An 18,103-nucleotide genomic window follows, 5' to 3' on the forward strand; every position below is an offset into this window, starting at 1 on the left:
CGCGTCCCGCACCGGGCAGCCGGAACCGGTGCTGGCGGCAGCGCGCCCGCCCCGCACTGCCACCGCCGAGGACGCTCCGTCGCGTTGGGCAAGACGGGCACCCGCGACCCTCCCCGCCCGAGGGCTCCGGTGAATGCCCTCCCTCCGTGCGCGTCCGGGGGTAGCCGGATGTCCCGACTCGCCCCGGCAGCCGCGGCTTTGCCCGAGTTGGTGGAGCGCAGCGGTGCCAGGGCAGCTGCCGCGGGGTGCCCAGGCAGCCCGTCCCCCGGGCAGCACGCTGCGCCGCTTCGCGGGGGTTTATGTACGGCGTGGACGCGTGTGCACCCTCGGTCAGAGTAAGCGGTTCCCGGGGACAGACGAGCAGCCGGGATCCGCAGCCGGGACAGCACATGTGCACCGCACCGGGATCTGCCCCGGTTTCGGTGGGTCCCGGTCCCCCGCAAGCAAGTTCTTTTGTTTGGCTGACAATGGCTCCCCAAAGGTGGCGGAGAGGGAAGCAACTCCGTGTACGCATCTTAACTCCTCTTCCGCGCAGCCTCCCCGCTGCCGCCCGCTCTCGGGGAAGAGCGGAGATTTACCCGTGTGAATAGGCGTTTTGAGAACAAAGTGATGGGCACAGTATGAGGTAGATACGTTTTTTCAAACGTGAATAACTGGCAAGCCGAGGAGGGAGCGCAGCAGCTCAAAGCCGTGAGGCCTGACTTAAAATGAGCAATCTCGTGAGTGTAAGGAGCTGGTTGAGCCGCTCTGCGCGCCTCCGAGGCTGGGACCCACCTTCCACCAACAGCTGGATGTGTTCGACCGGGCAAACGGGGTGCTCGGGGTCCGCTTTCTATGAAGGGAAACCGAAGCGAGCCTTCACTGTTCTTTTCTGCTTGCAATTATGTTTCAAAGCTAAAGCTGCTGGACCCCCCCACCGCAAAAAAAGTTGTCAAATTCTGATCAAAATGAAAACGTTTACTTGGCAAGAAAGATAAGCAGCAGCAGGAGTTTATACCTTGTTTCCATATATTATCTGTGACATTGGCGGGCCGTCTGTTCATATCCAGCAGCAACTTTTATAAGCTCCTATCGTATTACTGCACACACAGAGATGCTTTGATAATTTAAATAAAATAAGAAATCCTCTTTCCACCGTGCTGAACGGTTCTGTTTCCTAGCTAAATACTTAACCCTTCGACTTGTCTTTCTGTCCCCAGGCACTGCACATTGCCTGACTGGGTCCTGGTGGTCAGGCTTGCTTTGTGAGGAGTCTGCTGTACTTGCCTCATCCCTGTTCCCAGTGCTGGACACTGCAGCTTTGACCCACTCGATGCAAGGACCACGGGACAATGCTTGGAGCTGAGTGGGAGCTTTGCCAAGTAGCAGCTGCTGCCACACACTTCCAGAAGCTTAGTGAGCTTGAGGCATAGGGACAGCGGTGCTGAAGCCTTGAATGCCTTGCTCCTGTTTATGAGGCTGACACAGGCCCAGTCCTCCAGCCTACAAGCCACCCGCTTTCCAGGGCTACCTGCCCAAAACCCCGGGCAGGAAGGAGAGTGGCATCCCATTAGTATTCCCTGTGGATGTGGGGCAACTGGTGCCCAGGAGGGGCCCTGATCTCTGGGTAGATCACTTACAGCAGGTGCTGGAGGCTTCCCTTAGCAGGAACGTAGTGATTTTATGGAGCATAGGGGAAGCTCAGCCTATACCCTGGCATGCTCCTCAGACGGTAAGCCCAGTTGAGAAACACTACTGGCTGCTTATTTTCCAAGTGTGTGTTCTGTGAGCACACGCTTTGAAACTGGAGGCATCCAAGACTCACTTGATAGTTTGCCTTTGAAAAGGCATGCACAGAAAGCTATTTTTCCCACCAACATCACTGCTCAGAGGGGGAAAAATATATTTCATTGAACCCCCTTGCCCTGCATACAACCATATGTGCTGTATGTGCACACAAACTCAGTCAAAGGCAAGGGGTGGTTTATGTTAGTGCTGGGTTTAGCTCTGCTCTCCCAGAATAAGATAAATGTAAGTGATGAAGAACTCCTGGGGCTGGCTGAACTCATTTTGTATTCAGCACTGCCCGGCCCTTTTCTCTTCCCTTTCTCCCTCTCTTTGTATGTTCAAGCCTACTTGAGTTTCTTTTTTTCTTTTGTAGAAGTTGGTTCTTTTGAAGCAGTTCGAGGCACGCCCTGCCGCAAAGGGAACTTCACGGGAGTCGGAAACACAAGCACACCGGTCTGAAACACTTACTGTACAATAGCAGGAATGTAGAAAGCCTTGAAAATGAATCTGCTTTCTCTAAGAAAGTGTCAAAGCTTTCAGAGGAAAACAAACTAAACTTATCCCCGTATCTTTATGCAGATTTTCCCCTGCTCCCCCCTTAGTCTGGTTAAGGGCTGAGGCAACAGCTCAGGGTCAGGCCCATATTAGTGTTACAGAAAGATGGGTTACAAAAGGTGTGTGGGGAGAACAGACCTGCAAAAAGCCTCCTCTATCATTATGGCCAGAGACATTTTCAAAGCACACAAAGCACACGGGTCAGCCCTCAGCTTAATTGTGCTCAACAGTCTAATTGCTCATTCAGTCCCATTTAGAGATCAGCAGGCTGCTCTGCCTGCACCCTTACCCTTTAGGAAGTATTTTATTCTCTCTTCCCTTGCCCCACTTTCTCCACATGTTCTCTCATTTCCTCCCTTCATTTTGAAAAGCAGGGGGAACCCGCTCCTTGTCTCCTCTGGCCTTCCTTTGATCTGGTCTTCAGGCAGTTAAATGCACAAGTAGACAGAGACAAACTTGTGTCATTCACCGAGGTCAGGTAATCCTCACTGAATCTTAACTGCCAACTGCCCAGGCCTCCAGCAAGAGGTGGGAAGGTCCATTCCTGCCTACCTGATCACTGACCTACACCCTGGATGACAAACCCCATCACCCCATCTAAAAGCTACAACAGTGAGCTACCACAGACACATACAGACCCATGCACAGCCTAATAGTTTTCAGTGTCATCAACCGCACCATCAGAATATTCACCCAAATAAAGTATTCATATTTACATTATTTAGAGCAGGTGAGGTTAAAGCAGAGGAGGGTGCAGCAGCAAGTCTTTCTTAAGACTCCTATGCTCAGTGCCTGATGCTTTACTGTCAAGGATGTTCTAAATACACGTGAGAAGTGACAACCACAAGGAATGCAAAAGCCCAGGTACCTGGAACATCACCACGGACTCAAGTATTAGTGAAACCTGCCCCTTTCCACCCATGAATAACCAGGACCACCTTGCCGCTGAAGCAGATGTGCCCCCCACTTCTGCAGAGCAATGTTCCCAGGCACATCATTACAACTACCCAATGTCACTCACTTTGACTTTTTGAGGGTTTATACAACCAACTCCCATTTCCTGTTGATGGTTAGTCACATGAAGACCAAGCACAGACCTGCACACTGAGGCTAACCCAGCAGACACTTTCTGCTCTGTACAGTTAATTCTAGCACAAGTACTCCCACTGCCTCCAAGAGAAAGGCAAAGCACTGCTGTAACAATACTTGCCCACCTCCTGGGGTCATTGTAAGGCATAATGAATTCAGCTTTGTAATATTTTTGGTAATTTTATCTATGGAATTTATACCTACATACACTTTGCCCTTTTATTTAAATGGCCGAAACTGTTTCTGGGAATTGAATTTATGCTCATAATGAAAAAATAAGTCCCTTCATATTAATGGAAGCATCACTAATAACAATATCCTTTAGTCACTTTGTTTTAAGCACTTTCTTGTTTTTCCACTCAGCTTGGAAAGGAGTTTCTACTAAAACTGCCAAATACCTCAGTCCCACAGAGGTCTGGTGAGCTGAGACACTACTCAGCTTCAGGACACTTGCAACAACAGGCCTCCAGAAAAACAAATGCAAACCACCAAAGCCACCATGCAGGGGTTTGCTGGGCTGTCACCATGGTCTGGTAAGCACTGCCCTGGTCCCAGGCAATTACAGAGCATGCTTTGGCAGGCAGCAAGGAGTTTCCTCCTGTACTGAACTTGGAAGCTCTGATCACAGGGGCACAGAGGTTTGCATTTGCTTGGCTACTGCTTCTGACTGAAACTGTAACCACAAGAGCTGGAAATGGCTTAGGCAGGCAGCTTTTAGGATCTGCATTACCAAGTATACCCCAGAGCCAAGCTCTTGGGGAAAGAAGAGTTAATGACTTAAAAATAATTATACCCTGCACAGAATTGGAAGCTTTTGATTGCAGTTCAGAACTGCTTTAATGCAATGGAAACACTAGTATCAGACCCAAGGGACCTGTGTCAGAAGCTTTATACCTTCTGTATCCGTCAGCCACGATTGTCTTCTAATAGCGATGTTAAATGAGCAACTCTTTTAAATGAGCAACAACAGAACACTACTAACTGTCCCTCCTTAAAAGGTGCTTTAAAACCAAGAGTTGAACAGCATGCTTTCATTAGGCTGCTGCTTAATACATTTTACTGATACAAATCACTTAACCAAGAAAATGACCAGTGCCATCAACAGTTTTACAGCACAAGAACATTTCATCTGGTTTAACATTGGAGAATTGATATCCATCCATCCATCCATCCATCCATCCATCCATCCATCCATCCATCCATCCATCCACTAAGACAATATATTCCCTTCGAATCATATATGGTCACCTCCACTTGTTCTCGATGTCTCTTGCTCAAGATTTCAGGCAGTGTCAGTACTCCAGATTTCTGAGCATGTAGAACTGCTGGTACTAGATTTTGTCTTTTCTAGTCATAGGCTTAAAGTATAAACTAAAAGATTAGGTTGCAGACTCTCTGTGGCACAGTAGTAATGTATTTCAGTGAACAAGTGGGAAAAAACAGCTGACAATTAAGCAAGAGGAAAACAGGAAAAATCTGACATTTTAAACTGTCTGCATTGCCTCCCAACAATAGCATTACTAGAGCAGTAACCTGGGAGCATGGGGGGTGCTTCAATTGTACTGAGCGTTTAACATCAATGTTCTTACATCCATCACCTACAAACCTCTTGGCAATCAGGCAGCCCTGAAGGTTTCTTAGTAGTGGAAGTGCCAGCCTGGAATTTGAACCTTTGCTGGTCTCCTGAGGAGAGGTGGTCTCTACAGTGCAAAGAGCAAATATTTACAGTTGCAGAAGCCAAAACAATGCAGAGAACAGTAGTCCTTCCAAGGGGAGAAACAGAAGTGAGTGGACCCAACCTGGTGCTGATCTGCACCTGCCATCGATCCCCAGAGCAGACAGTACTTCCCCACGAAAGAAACGCTTGTCAGCCAAGAAAAAATATGACCTTGACATGCACAGGAAATCCTTCCATTTAATCCCTGATGGCAAAAAGCACAAGGGCTTCTAGGAACACTCAATTTCCAGCACAACACAACACCAAATGAACTTTCAGGAGCTGCCCCTGTGAAAGGCTGTGAAAAGCAAACCCCTCTGAGGACATCTTTGTCTGGCCTGCTACCTTGTAAATTAGGATGCTTTAAGAAATTTTGAAAACTTGTTGAGAAAGTAGAACCAGAGTAATTCCTTTTCTCCTTTGTTTTGTTTGCAGTGCCTGCGACAGGTGTCCTCTTTGGCTGTGTTCAGAGGCAACGGGTGCTCAGTTGCAATGCTGTAACTTTGGAAGCAGTCCTCTGCAGCAGCAGACTTGCTAAACCCTGCCTGTGGCATGATCTGTACCTCTGTCATACCCCCAAGCTGCAGGGTGTGATTGCTCCGGAGCTGGAGAGAGACTTGCTATAGACTAAGCATTTCCATTTACTGTGCAACCAGGTTGTCTTGAACTCCATGAAAGTTTTAGGAATTTCCACAGGGTGAAGCCTAATGTCCACCTTCAGTGTGCAAGAGATATGCTGAGGCAGGAAGCGAGATTAGAGACAGCTGAGGGCCTGCGGAGGCCAGGAACCCCCGTTTTCACTAGCCTGACTGTACAGCTCTCACAGTGCATGTGACATCCCTTGTGTGGGTTGCACAAGTGTTCCGTGTCAGCACCCAAGCACTCGGCTTTGGCAGGAGGGATGGCAGGAGCAGTCACCATCCCACCTCCCTCACTTACGAGCACAAAACCTCACCTCTTCCTTCAGTGCAGCTGCTGCATCTATGCCACTAGAAATCAGTTTTGAGGCAGGTCTGTGTGCATTTGCACCCCAGTGAGAGCATGAGGAGACCACGTCTTGCCTGGAAGGCTGCATGTAAGCAACATCCAGCAATAGCTGCTTTGCTAAACAAGAGCCTGGTGTCTCCGGTGGTGCCTCCATGCCTGCTGCAGGCTGCTGCATGGGCAAACATGCATCTCTCACAGCAAGACAGGTCTGCCTTGGTCAGGGCACCTGCTTCAATGGGCCTGTGAGGTTTGCAGAGCCCAGGCCCTGCACCCTCAGATGCCCCCCCAACCCCTTGCCCTGGTGAGACAGTGGTGAAGCCCACCGGCCCGTCCCCGTTCTCCCCCTTTCCCTGAGCCCCTCGGGTGGGGTGTGCGCCCCGGGGCTGCCCCTCTGCCGGCAACAGGTTGAATATTGTAGGTGTGGGCGATTAAAGTGTCGCCGGCACAATGGCGGTCTGTGTCCCATTCGCCACGCCCGGGCTCCTCTTTGGAAAGTGCACACAAGAGGTGACACGGCGCTGGCCCCCGCCATTATCCCGGCGGCATAGCGGCGCGGCCCGATCCGTCTCCCGGGAAATGGGGCTCCCCCGGCCGCCACGGGACCACCGTGGCCGCGCACGGCTCCACGCGAACCGCCTCAATGCATCTACCCCGCAACAACGGCTGCTCCCTCAATGCCTCTCCCCTTCAGCGGCTGCCCTCGACTGCCGCACCCTGAGGGCAGATGGGGAGTTCCTGGCGGGGGACAGCCGAGAAGCCGACGGGACAAGGAGCGTCAGCTCCCCTGCGCTGGACCCGAGAGCCGTCGCGACCGTGCGGGAGCCTGAGGCGGTGCCGCAGCGCCACCATCCGGGCGGGAGCGGGCAGGGCAGGCTCACCGGTGCCCCCGCCAAAATCAGCCTCTCTGCTGCCCCCGCGCAGCTGAGGGTTAGCGATGGCAGCCGAGCCCCGCCGGCTGACCCCCAGCTTCCTCCCTCCCCTCCCTACGGCGAGTGCAACTCACCTGTGCGAGGCCGTCAGCACCGGTCAGGAGCCACCAGAGAGTAAGAGCGGTGGTCAGCCGAGACAGAAGATGTGTGAAGCAGAGAGCAAGCAGTAAATTCAAGCCAGGCCAAGAGACAAGGGCAAATTTGGTTCCTCCAAGTCGGTTTGTCATTAAAAAAAAACACTGAACCAAATGTCACTGTTTGAGAATTAAGAATAAAGCCAAAACTCTCCATCAGGGGAAAACCCAGCTAGGTGTAGACAGAAGTTTGCTGCACTGGGGGATTCTGACTCCAGCAGCTGAGTCACCAGGGCCACCAGCAGGGGTTTTTCCAGCTTTCCCCCCTTTTGTTGGCCACCATTCACTCAGGAAGAAGGACTGTGCAAAACCACTGCACCTGCTGGTGCATTATATGGCCTCAGCCTATGAAACAGAAACTCGTGTCTGCATGCCAGGTTAATTTTACTATTATGCCAGCAGATTACTATATGTCATGGGTAACAGCACTGGCTGTAAGTTTGAGAAGGAGAGCTGTTTGCATGTGTCAATATTTATGGAAGAAATATTTATGGGAATAAGTTTTCTCTTTCAAAGAACTCATATAATATATAACAGGCCTAATATGCACATGAATAGGCCTACATTTGCCAGATGATACAACAAGCCTTTTAAACTGAAGATAACAGTGGTATTTATTGAAGACAGTAAATATGTCTTTCAAACATCAGATTTCCAGGTATATCAGCTCTACACCTACATATCTTCCATCTTGATGCAGGAAAAACAAACCTCCCTGTGCCTCACATCAGCTATCCCTTCTGTACTGTGTAGATAGTCTTAACAGGATTATTTTCTATCATATAAAGTGTTTCAGGAGATTCTGTTTTGTCAGAGCAGGGGGAGAGAAGAAAACTTCACCTGTGATCTCCGACACCTGCAGAGATGTAAAACCAGTTCAAGCAACAGCAGAGATTACTCAGGACTGTAAAAGTTAGAGCAAGACAAACCATTCCCATGTTGCCTGAGCAGTATTTCATAAAGAAACATGCTTTTCTGTTATACTACAACACTTTCTCCCTGTGTTCACTGTCATTCCGCAGAGACTATGCCTTAGAAATGTGTCAGATAGCAGTAGCAAGTAACCACATTATTAGCTTTGTTCACAGTATTTGCTTTCTTCCTCCTGTTCCCCCGTGTGTAAGCAAAAGAATTAATTAGTAACAACATGGGTCAGCTGTGATTACTCTTCCTGTGGTCCGCAGTGAATATTCATACACAGGCAATATTCAAAACCAAACAAGACCTCCCCATTGTGTGTGTGAAGAGGCATGTCCCTGGCCAGTGGGGGAGAGGGGCAAGCTTACCAGCGGTGGCAGGTCTACAATGCACTCACAGAGCTGCCCACCTCCCACCCCGCTCTTTATTTCTTTCCTGGCACTTGGCAGGGACACAAGCTGGACTGGCAGAGCAAGTAAAATATAACACAAACAGCCCGTGAGAAGGGTTGGTTTGTTTTTCCCAGCTGTGCTTTGTAATGTCTAGCAGTCATATAACACCACTTTTATACCAGGTTCCCTTGACACAGCATCTTCTGAGTGCCGAAAGGAGGGTTCCTCTGTAGTTGAGTAAGGGGAATAAAAGACACCCCTGAGCCTTTCCTTGAGTGCCAACCAAAATTAAGGTTCCAGGTGGGGCAATTTCCTATGCAGAGAATTTGTGGCTACTCCATCCCTGGCAGTGTTCAAAGCCAGGGTTTTGAGCAACCTGGTCTAATGGAAGGTGTCCCTGCCCATGGCAAGGGGGGGGGGGGTCAGAACTAGATGGTCATTAAGGTCCCTTCCAACCCAAACCATTCTAGATGAAAAGAGGCTTGTTCACATGGATGTTTGCAGAGAAGGCTTTGATACACCTTGATGATGTGCCCCCCACATAGTCAGAGAGCTAGCAAGAAAGCCTGAGCAGTTAGAAGGGACTGCTGAGAAGAAAGGGTCTGCTTTCAACCTCCCTGGCTTGCTACGTTTCCCAGTGGTGTCCCATTGACAGTAACGTACCAGTGTGGGAGACTGGGGCACTGCACCCCCCCATAGCAATGGTACTGCCACAGCCCTGCAGGGAGGGAAAGGCAGGCAAAGCTCTGCTGTCCTGGTGGGCAACCAGATGTGAACCCCCAGATCAGTGTGGGAGCATCTTTGCCCTGAAATAAGCACCCCTTCCCTCTCTTTTCCTGCTCTCCATGGCCTCCACTGACTCCGGTGCAGAGGGTCAAATGGAGGTGGAACTGGGGGAGGAAGAAGCAGCTGAAACAGAACCGGGGGAGCCCAGCTACAGAGCACTCACCTGGTGGGCTGTTCTGTACAGCCCACATACAGGAATGTCAAAAGAAATCTGTGTGGTACTCCTGGGCAGCAGCTATACCTGAGCAGCCAGTTTGCTGGATGGGCTGTGGCATGGAGCAGGACAGCAATGCTTGGAAGCACCTGTAGCTCCGTGGTTACTAGAGGAGCTAAATGACTGTCTCCTACAGACGTGCAAGTGCACGCTCCCCCCCCCCCCCCCCCTTTAAATCAATTAATGAGTTTGCCTTCAGGTCTTTATTTTGATTTGGGAAAGGGAAGCCTTATAATGGCTGATAGCTGGATTTGAAAATAAAGCTGCTTGTTGTTAATGTTTGCTTTGGTGCTTTGCAGCAGCCCCTTATCCCATGTAGTGCTGGCGCATCACCCACTTGCAACATTACAACAAATGGCTGTACTAGTGCTGGTGGAATTATCTCCAGGACCACCGAGCTGTCATGTCGTGGGGAGGGGGTGTCATGTGTTTGCTCGGTTGCAGGTAGCTTTCATTTCCCATTGGTATGGTACTTATGGATCCCTGGCATTTGTACTGGGGCTCATATGGCCACTGCGCCTGTTCACATATGCCCTGCTTTGGGCAGCATTGCCAGCACCTTTGGGGAAAGCTCACTGTTGTGGGAGGCTAACCAGGCATGTAAAGGCCTCCTGCTCTGATACATGGCACTCTCCAGCTGCTGGTGGGCTCACACACCACTTCTGGAAGGACTAGGGAGAAATGTGTCATCTACATTCCCATCTCTGTAGCTCTACTTATGAGCCTCAGGTAGGTATGTAACAGCCCCTGCTGCAGTTTTTAGGGGGCCAAAGCTGATCTGAAATGACTGCTGGGGCAGATGGAGCAGTGTTGACAGTGTATCTCTGGCCTGTGAAGAGGACAACCCTTGCCTCTTCCCACTGCAACCCTCTTGGCTCTCTGCTTGCCTCTCTTGCCCCAGTATCTTCCAAGTCTTTTGTCTTGAGCATTCCAGGCAGAAAGATTTATTCTTCCCCACAGAGCAGCGAGCTGGTTCTGATATGCTGAATTCTTGTTATGACCTAGAGCACAGTAATTAATGACTTGACCGTTCAGTTTTCCAACTGTAATACTTCCTTTTCTTCTGATGAGTTTTACAGAAATAAATACTGTAGTACACACAAGTGTCATGCCACTTTGAGGAACGGAATGGGGGGGCAGATTTTGTAAGTTGAAAGATGGAAAATTTATAATTATACCTCTTGAAAGGCTTTTTTTTTTTTTGTAATAAAACTCGTGGATACTGTAATGTGGGGCATTGGTACAGTTTTTTGGTTAGGAATTCATTAGGCTGGGAATCACTTTGCCTGCACTGACAATCCTTTGGAGGATTCTATTTCTGACCTCATGCCTGCAGTGAGACATGACAAGCTTATAGGTTGTGATGGTGCATTCGCAGTAGCCCACTGGTCTTGATGGGACACATGAGCGTCTGTTCATGTCTTAGTGTTTATCAAAAACTTTGTCTGGAACCCATACTGAGGAGCAGATAGTGTTTTTATTCCAAAACAGCTCTGCAGAATGAAAAGGAAACATGGGTATTGGGACTAAGATTTAAATGGGTAAAGCAGGGCTGTGTAGGCTATTGATGCCTTTGTTGTTTCAGAGGTTCTATTTTGTTTATTTTTTTTTATTACCTACACCCAGGAGCATGCACACAGCAAGCTGGTTTACTTTCCATGTCATCACACTTGTGCAGGTTTGAGAAATTAAACTTAAAAAGGGTATTAACCTTGAGTATGCCCTATTGACCCTACCACAATGAGTGTCCACAGAAAGGCCAGCTTTAAGTTCTCATCACTTCATAGCATCCTACATGAGGGATAAAGAAAGAATAAAAGATACTTCTAAAAATGTGATCTATTTAGGGAAACAATACTAGCGTGTAGTTTTGTGAGGACAGGAGGGAAACCCAAGAGACTGGCTCTGGCCATGCTGCAACTGATGAGTCAGTGACAGCTACAATCACAGCTACAGTAATTCACTTGATTGGGGCAGCAGGGCTATTTATTGTCTCTAGGTATTTCACTGTTGGTTAATAGAAACATCTTAATAAGTGATTCTTTGGAATGGGATAAATACATTTCCTTCCACTGCTTGCTTTCTGTTTGTAGCTGGTGCATCAAAATGTATGTCTGGAATCGCCAGGCAAACAACTCATCTTTACATACAGCTGGCTTGTATTTCCAGTGGAGCTACAGCAGTAGCCACTCTTGATGGTCTTTAACACTATTACTTCACTGGGTTTTTATTTAAAGAAAGGGAAGCATCATATAGGTTTCACCTTTATGTAGCCTGTTATAGACAGAACATACATAAACATACCTGTAAAACCTTGTAGGTTTAGAGAGTTGTGTCTGTGAGTAAGCGTCAGGGACAATGCCTATGTTCAAGACAAAATAAATGACGTCTGATGCTAGCAAGACAGATCTTCCCAAGAGGTCAAGACTATACAGATCAGGGGTAGCCTAAAACTAGGACCCTGACTATGCAAACATCTCTGTGACTAAGGGAACCCCTACTAGACCCCCTGTAAAGTGCATAAGGGCTTGTAGGGTCAGTGCCTCAGTTTGCCACAGCTCTGCATCAGAAAATAAGCACAGCTTGTCTCTTGGCTGAAATTTTATGAAATAATAAAAGTAGCCTGATTATAAAAGCTTCTAGCACCCTGGTGCTAGGCATTTAGTACCCACTGATGTGCAAGCCTACTGGCATTACTGCATTAGGAACCTTTAAAGTTTAACCTGAAGTCACTTTCAATAATCTAACTTCCTTTAAGATTTTTAAGTTATCTGGATTCAGGTATATATTTTTTTAACATAGCAATGAGCTGAGGACTCCTTCCAATGTATTTCTGAAACTATAAAATGAAATCCCCTGAATGCCTGCTAAGCTTGACAGAAAACTGTAAGACGTTAAAAACATTGTGAATGAAATATACCGAAGGTAAAAAAAACAAAATGAAAGATAAACTGTTTGTCTTTAAGTTTGCCTGTTAAAGACAAACTTTGGATGCTGCAAGTGAAATCATCATGGCTGATGATATTGGAGGTTTACTAATGACTAGGCCATTAAGTTTAACTTGGGTCAGAGCAATCCCAAGCACAGCTACAGGCTGGGCAGAGGAGAGATTCAGAGCAGCTCTGCAGAGAAGGACTTGGGGGTGTGGGTCGATGAGAAACTGAACATGAGCTGGCTTCAGTGTGCACTTGCAGCCCAGAAAGCCAACCGTATCCTGGGCTGCATCAAAAGGAGTGTGGCCAGCAGGTCGAAGGAGGTGATCCTGTCCCTCTAACTCTGCTCTCGTGAGACCTCACTTGGAGTATTGTGTGCAGTTCTGGTGTCCTCAACATAAAAGGGACATGGAACTGTTGGAACAAGTCCAGAGGAGGGCCATGAGGAAGATCAGGGGACTGAAACACCTCCTGTATGAAGATAGGCTGAGAAAGCTGGGGCTGTTCAGCCTGGAGAAAGAGAAGGCTCCGTGGAGACCTCATAGCAGCCTTCCAGTATTTGAAGGGAGCCTGTAAAGATGCTGGAGAGGGACAATTCATTAGGGGCTGTAGTGATAGGCCACAGGGTAATGGGTTAAAACTTAAACAGGGGAAGTTTAGATTGGCTATGAGGAAGAAGTTCTTTACTGTAAGGGTGGTCAGGCACTGGAATGGGTTGCGCAGGAAGTTGTGAATGCTCCATCCTGTTCAAGGCCAGGTTGGACAGAGCCTTGCGTGACATGGTTTAGTGTGAGGTGTCCCTGCCCATGGCAGGGGGGTTGGAACTTGATGATCTTAAGGTCCTTTCCAACCCTAACTATTCTATGATTCTATGTCAATGAAATGTAAGGATTGAGAAGGCCATAGTGAAATACAGGCTAAATTCTCTTACAGTAAAACTTTTGTCAAATTTAAAGACAGCATAGGTCCAGTATCAGAGCAAACTAGCTTCTGTACGAATACATATGGCAGAATGTGATTCTATGAAAATAATGACCGTGTTCCAACAAAATTTGCAGATAACACTAAAAGACTTGGAGGTGGGATGCAATATTTCTACAGATCATGTTGTGTACATGTCAGTGCCAATGAACTCTAAAATCATTCTCCAAAATGCTGTCCATATATACATTTTCTGAACTCTAAGCTTGATGCTGATAAACATGGTAAATCTTGGTGACTTACATGGATGCTGTACACTGAACTGACAGTGACATGGCAGCCTGGCAAGCTCATCCCATCTCCCTGGGCTAAATCCCTTTCAGTAATGGTGTGGCAAAAACATCCACAAGTGGACACCTTGTTGTGCACTGAAAATCCCAGAGCACTCAGGATTAAACAGGAGGAAACACAAGTTTAGAAAACAATTTTATTAGACAAATTATTTAGACAAATTATACACAGAAAGCTCTGCCACTTGTAACTGAGGCCTCCAAAAAGTGTTTTGTGTATCTGTATAATAGGCAACACATCAAAATAGGCCTATTTTAAATATCGTACATGGTTAACAGTTTGTTTTTTTAATAGCTAAAATCACTGCAACACCTGGTATGTCCCTACGTAGCTTGTTGGAAAGAAATTATCTTTTTTTTTTATTTTTTATTATTATTATTTTACTCAGAAATGTGGATGAGTTCATGAATGTTACAAGGGGGAAGCAAGTTGTGCATGCTTTTAGACACTTGCTACCCTGGAAACAAAATGGCCTTTTGCATGATAAGAATTTGTTCTGCCTTACACAGTAGACAATATTTGAAGATTTAGTACAAAAAACAGTGACAGTACAAGATGCTCCCCCAGAACAGAATTAGCATCAAAATAGAATAGATCTGAAGAATATACCTTTTAATTTATCCTAAAGCAAATCACATAGGCTGATTCCTATTAATTCTAGCCAAAGAATGAGTTAGGTTAAAATAAGTGTATGGTTGCATTAAAAACCAAACCAAACCAAAAAAAGCTCACAGGATAAACTGCTTGCTTTCTACTTAACTGCATTTTTAGTTTTAAGGATTACAAATTGAAAGCTCTTCCTACGTTTCTAACAGGTAACAGTGTTACTTTAAAAACCTGGTGCCAAATTGGGCACTGGTTTTGCTCTCACTGCTGTTCTTTCTCTTGTTCTATACAGTTGGCACTAATGTAAAAAATACATAGCTCCTCTACATCTAACTTAACATACAAAGGGTTAAAATGAGTGCTTGTTCATATGTTTTTTTTTTCCCCTAGAATAGTATGTGATTATAATTAAGGCCACATCTGTACTTCTTGAGGGCTTTTTTTCTCTCCACTAACATCATTATTGTATTGATCAACTGTACTGATCTGGAAAATAATTTATTAACCTTTGATCTATGTTTAAACTTCTCTAGAGCTATATTAGTTCATGAACATGGTATACCTAAGAGAGAGTTCCACTTGTCTAATTAATTAAAAGTAAAATTATCAAGGTTAGCCTTATAGAATGCTCAATAGCCAATGCAAAACCTAACCAAAGAAGTTACATCTAGGTACAAATGTTAAATTGCCCCAGATGTTCTAATAAAAAAGTATAAAATATGCTTTGTTGGCAAACGATGCAAGTCAGAATAACGTTAAAGCAACCTGTCTTTTCTAAATGAAAAGACCCCCTGCACTGTACATCTTTCTTGTATACAACACATTTTTACTAAAGCTTTATTAAATGAATCGCAATATCAACGGCTGCCATTTTTAGCTATATATACATGTATATATATATACATACCTGTGTATATATGTATATATATATATGTATGAGATACTAATTTATTTAACATAAGAGAGGCTTCTGCCATATGATACAGTTTACTGTACATAAGAAAAACTTTTAACACTGTACAATCACATAAAGGTCATATGCACTGTTGCAGTGCAAAAGTAGATTTAACTGTAGTCTTTACTGGCATAGTAATGGCTTTTTGTAATCCTACAAAATTGCATTCTGGTATTACAGGGTCTGAATGGTCTTTTAACTTAATTCGTTTTGTTCTCATTTTTTTTCTTTTTTCTTTTTTCTTTTTTTTTTTAATTTTTCCATTTTTTTTAAACTGCAGGGTTTGCCTTTGGTCCACAGTTAAAAGGACACACAGCAGTGGAGCTCTGACTGGATGCAGCAGAATACATGGAAAGGACTTCAGTTATTGCAATTATAGTAAGAAAAGGCGGTGGGGGAGGAGGAGCGAATGCCCTTCTGTAAAGTAATCCTCAGGGTTTTTCTATGCACAAATTGCTGCATGTTTCCTATATTTAAAGTATACGAAAAGCGTGAAGTAACCAAAACCTAATGCGGCGATAAACCACAGAATAAGTGGTTCAAGTAGTAAAGAGAATAAGGGGAGATAGAGGAGACCAGACTGAGAAAGCAGAGAAGAGGAGGAAGAGTTGTTACTAATAATACTCATTCTCAAATAAAATAAAAAAAAAATCCCCAAACAAAACCCAAAACCCCAAACAGAAAACAACTCCCAAAGAAATTAAAGAAAAAACCCCTCAAAATAGACAAACAAAAGAAAAAAAAAAAAGAAAAGAAAAAAGGTTACATCCATGTTAGTCCCATGATATTACAGCTGCTCCTTGCAAAGGGAGTCCTAAAAAAGAAACAGTGAAGAAACTTGGTCTGATGGTCAGATGGAGGTGCCTCGGTCTGGGTCACTACCGATATTCAGCCCCAGAGTAGGAGTTGGTTGGTAAGGGATAGATGACATTGTTTTGATGGGGCTTCTGAAAAAGCCACCGTTGGGTGCTCTGTGCCTGAAAGGGCCAGTTCGGTGCTCGGGCACACTGCCGAAGGAGAAACCTGAAGCGGCTTTAGCAGACAGCGTGCGGCTCAGAGTCTGGATCTGTTCTGGTATGAAGGTGGTTGTGGTGATGTGAGTGTTTCTGAAGTCACTGATTTGCTCCAGTGCCTGACGTGTGGGTAAAGTGTCAATGTCCAGCGGGGTCAAGTCAATCGATGAGGTGGAGAACTGTTTATGGGGACTGTCATCGTCTGTGCAGAGGCTGTTCACTCGCCTGTGGAGGTGCTCCAGGTCGATCTCCTTGTCATCCTGGGGAATGAGAAAAACAAGAGGCACTGCTCACCATTGCCATTTGTGCTGGGCTGAAGCTTCACAGTGCGATCAGAAATGCTCGGGAAGCACAACACACAACTAACTACAACTGGCTCTTGGCTGATGTCATCTCTGAGTGTCACCAGCAAACACCCCTACTGCCTGAAGCTGTGTGGGCTAAGCCAAACTTATACCACAGCTGCCTTGAAACTCTGAATCCCAACAACAAAACTCCATGTGCTACTGCTGGGTTTCTGTCAGGAAAAGCCAGGACTGGAGCTAGAGCTTGGACTGGACTAGCAACACCTAAATAACAGTAAACTTTCTGCCATGAAAGCAAAGCATGATCTCGAATGTCAGGGATTATGCCAGTTCTTCAACTTGGCAATGAGGACTAAATTTGGATGTCAACATGGGAGGCTCCGAGGGATGAGGTTGCTGTCTTTACCGTCCTCTCAGGGCTTATGGAAAGGCTAAAAACATCTCATGTTGCTTTTTGCCTTTATAATATAAAATGTGGTGTAGAAAAGCTGAACTTACAGACAAAAAAACAAGCACTATTGACTCATTAACATCACACAGAAAGAAGTACACCAGGCAATTTTCAACTAAGGTGCCAACAGAAGGATTAATTCTCCCCTTACCTACGAAGAAGCAATTCCATTGATTGTAATGGAATTACTCTCTTGTGGGTGAGAAGAAAAGGCAACCTGGGGTATTTATTGTATCACCCCTCCTCTTACCTCTGTTCCCTTTCCTTCTTAAATCTCTCTTCCCAGAGAACTCAATTAAACAGGTTTGGTTGTTATAATTGAGAATTTAAAAGTGTGGAAGTTAAGAAAGAGGAGAAAGTCCTGGGTGACATAGCAAATCACCTGCACTGCACATACATATTTCCACTGAACTGCAAAGCTTAATTCAAACCGGCATTAAGTGTACACAAGCAGGGGTATTCCCTCAGTCTAGTCAGTGCAGCTAATTCAGAACAAAAATCAATTTCAACTAACCTTAAAATTTACCTTAATCTCTGTGAAATCTATTGGCTCTTCCAGGCCACTAGAAATATCTCACACTCTAGGACCTCACAGAGGATAATTAGGCAGCCGATAGATGTGCACTGATGACTTCCAGCCTTGATTACTGCAATTCACTGACTGGCTTGATCCAGAGCTCCCTGAATCAATGGCAGAACTCCTAGAATAATGTATGGGCTTGAGATCCCTCCTTTGTTTAGGAATGAAGACAAGTACTCTGAAAGAATCCACACCTAGAACAAACTGCAGGAGTTCATCTACTTAGCAATATGGATCACTGAGTATTTGCACTGGTACCACACCAAACACAGAGTCTGACTGGAAGGGGACTGACAGGCCAGCTCTACTCTGGGATTTATCTTCGGAGGGTAGGGCTGGCTGACAAACCAAGGGAAAAGGGGCAGGGAATGGGGCATCAGGGATCTTCCAGAGACTGGACGATCGCTGACCATGGAGGCTTTGGTTTGAGCTCCTCATGGGAAGGAAAAAATGCAGTGCTCATTTCTCGGACTTAGCTTTCTGTCTATAGTTTATTCATA

General features: G+C 46.0%; 1 protein-coding gene across 1 annotated transcript in view; it reads right to left on the reverse strand.

Annotated features, from left to right (window-relative positions):
- Nucleotides 1-13,815: 13,815 nt before the first annotated feature.
- The window catches only part of GRID2 (glutamate ionotropic receptor delta type subunit 2), a 581,701-nt gene continuing 577,413 nt past the window's right edge, over nt 13,816-18,103 (reverse strand). The window contains exon 15 of the mRNA XM_061360976.1: nt 13,816-16,527. Coding sequence (XP_061216960.1) covers nt 16,105-16,527 — 423 coding nt within the window. The 3' untranslated portion in view covers nt 13,816-16,104. The remainder of the gene's footprint in view (nt 16,528-18,103) is intronic.

Source organism: Neopsephotus bourkii, unplaced genomic scaffold, assembly GCF_033783945.1.
Source record: "Neopsephotus bourkii isolate Nb327-2 ecotype Australia unplaced genomic scaffold, CSIRO-AGI_Nbou_v1 NB_1037, whole genome shotgun sequence".
NCBI classification, from domain to species: Eukaryota; Metazoa; Chordata; class Aves; order Psittaciformes; family Psittacidae; genus Neopsephotus; species Neopsephotus bourkii.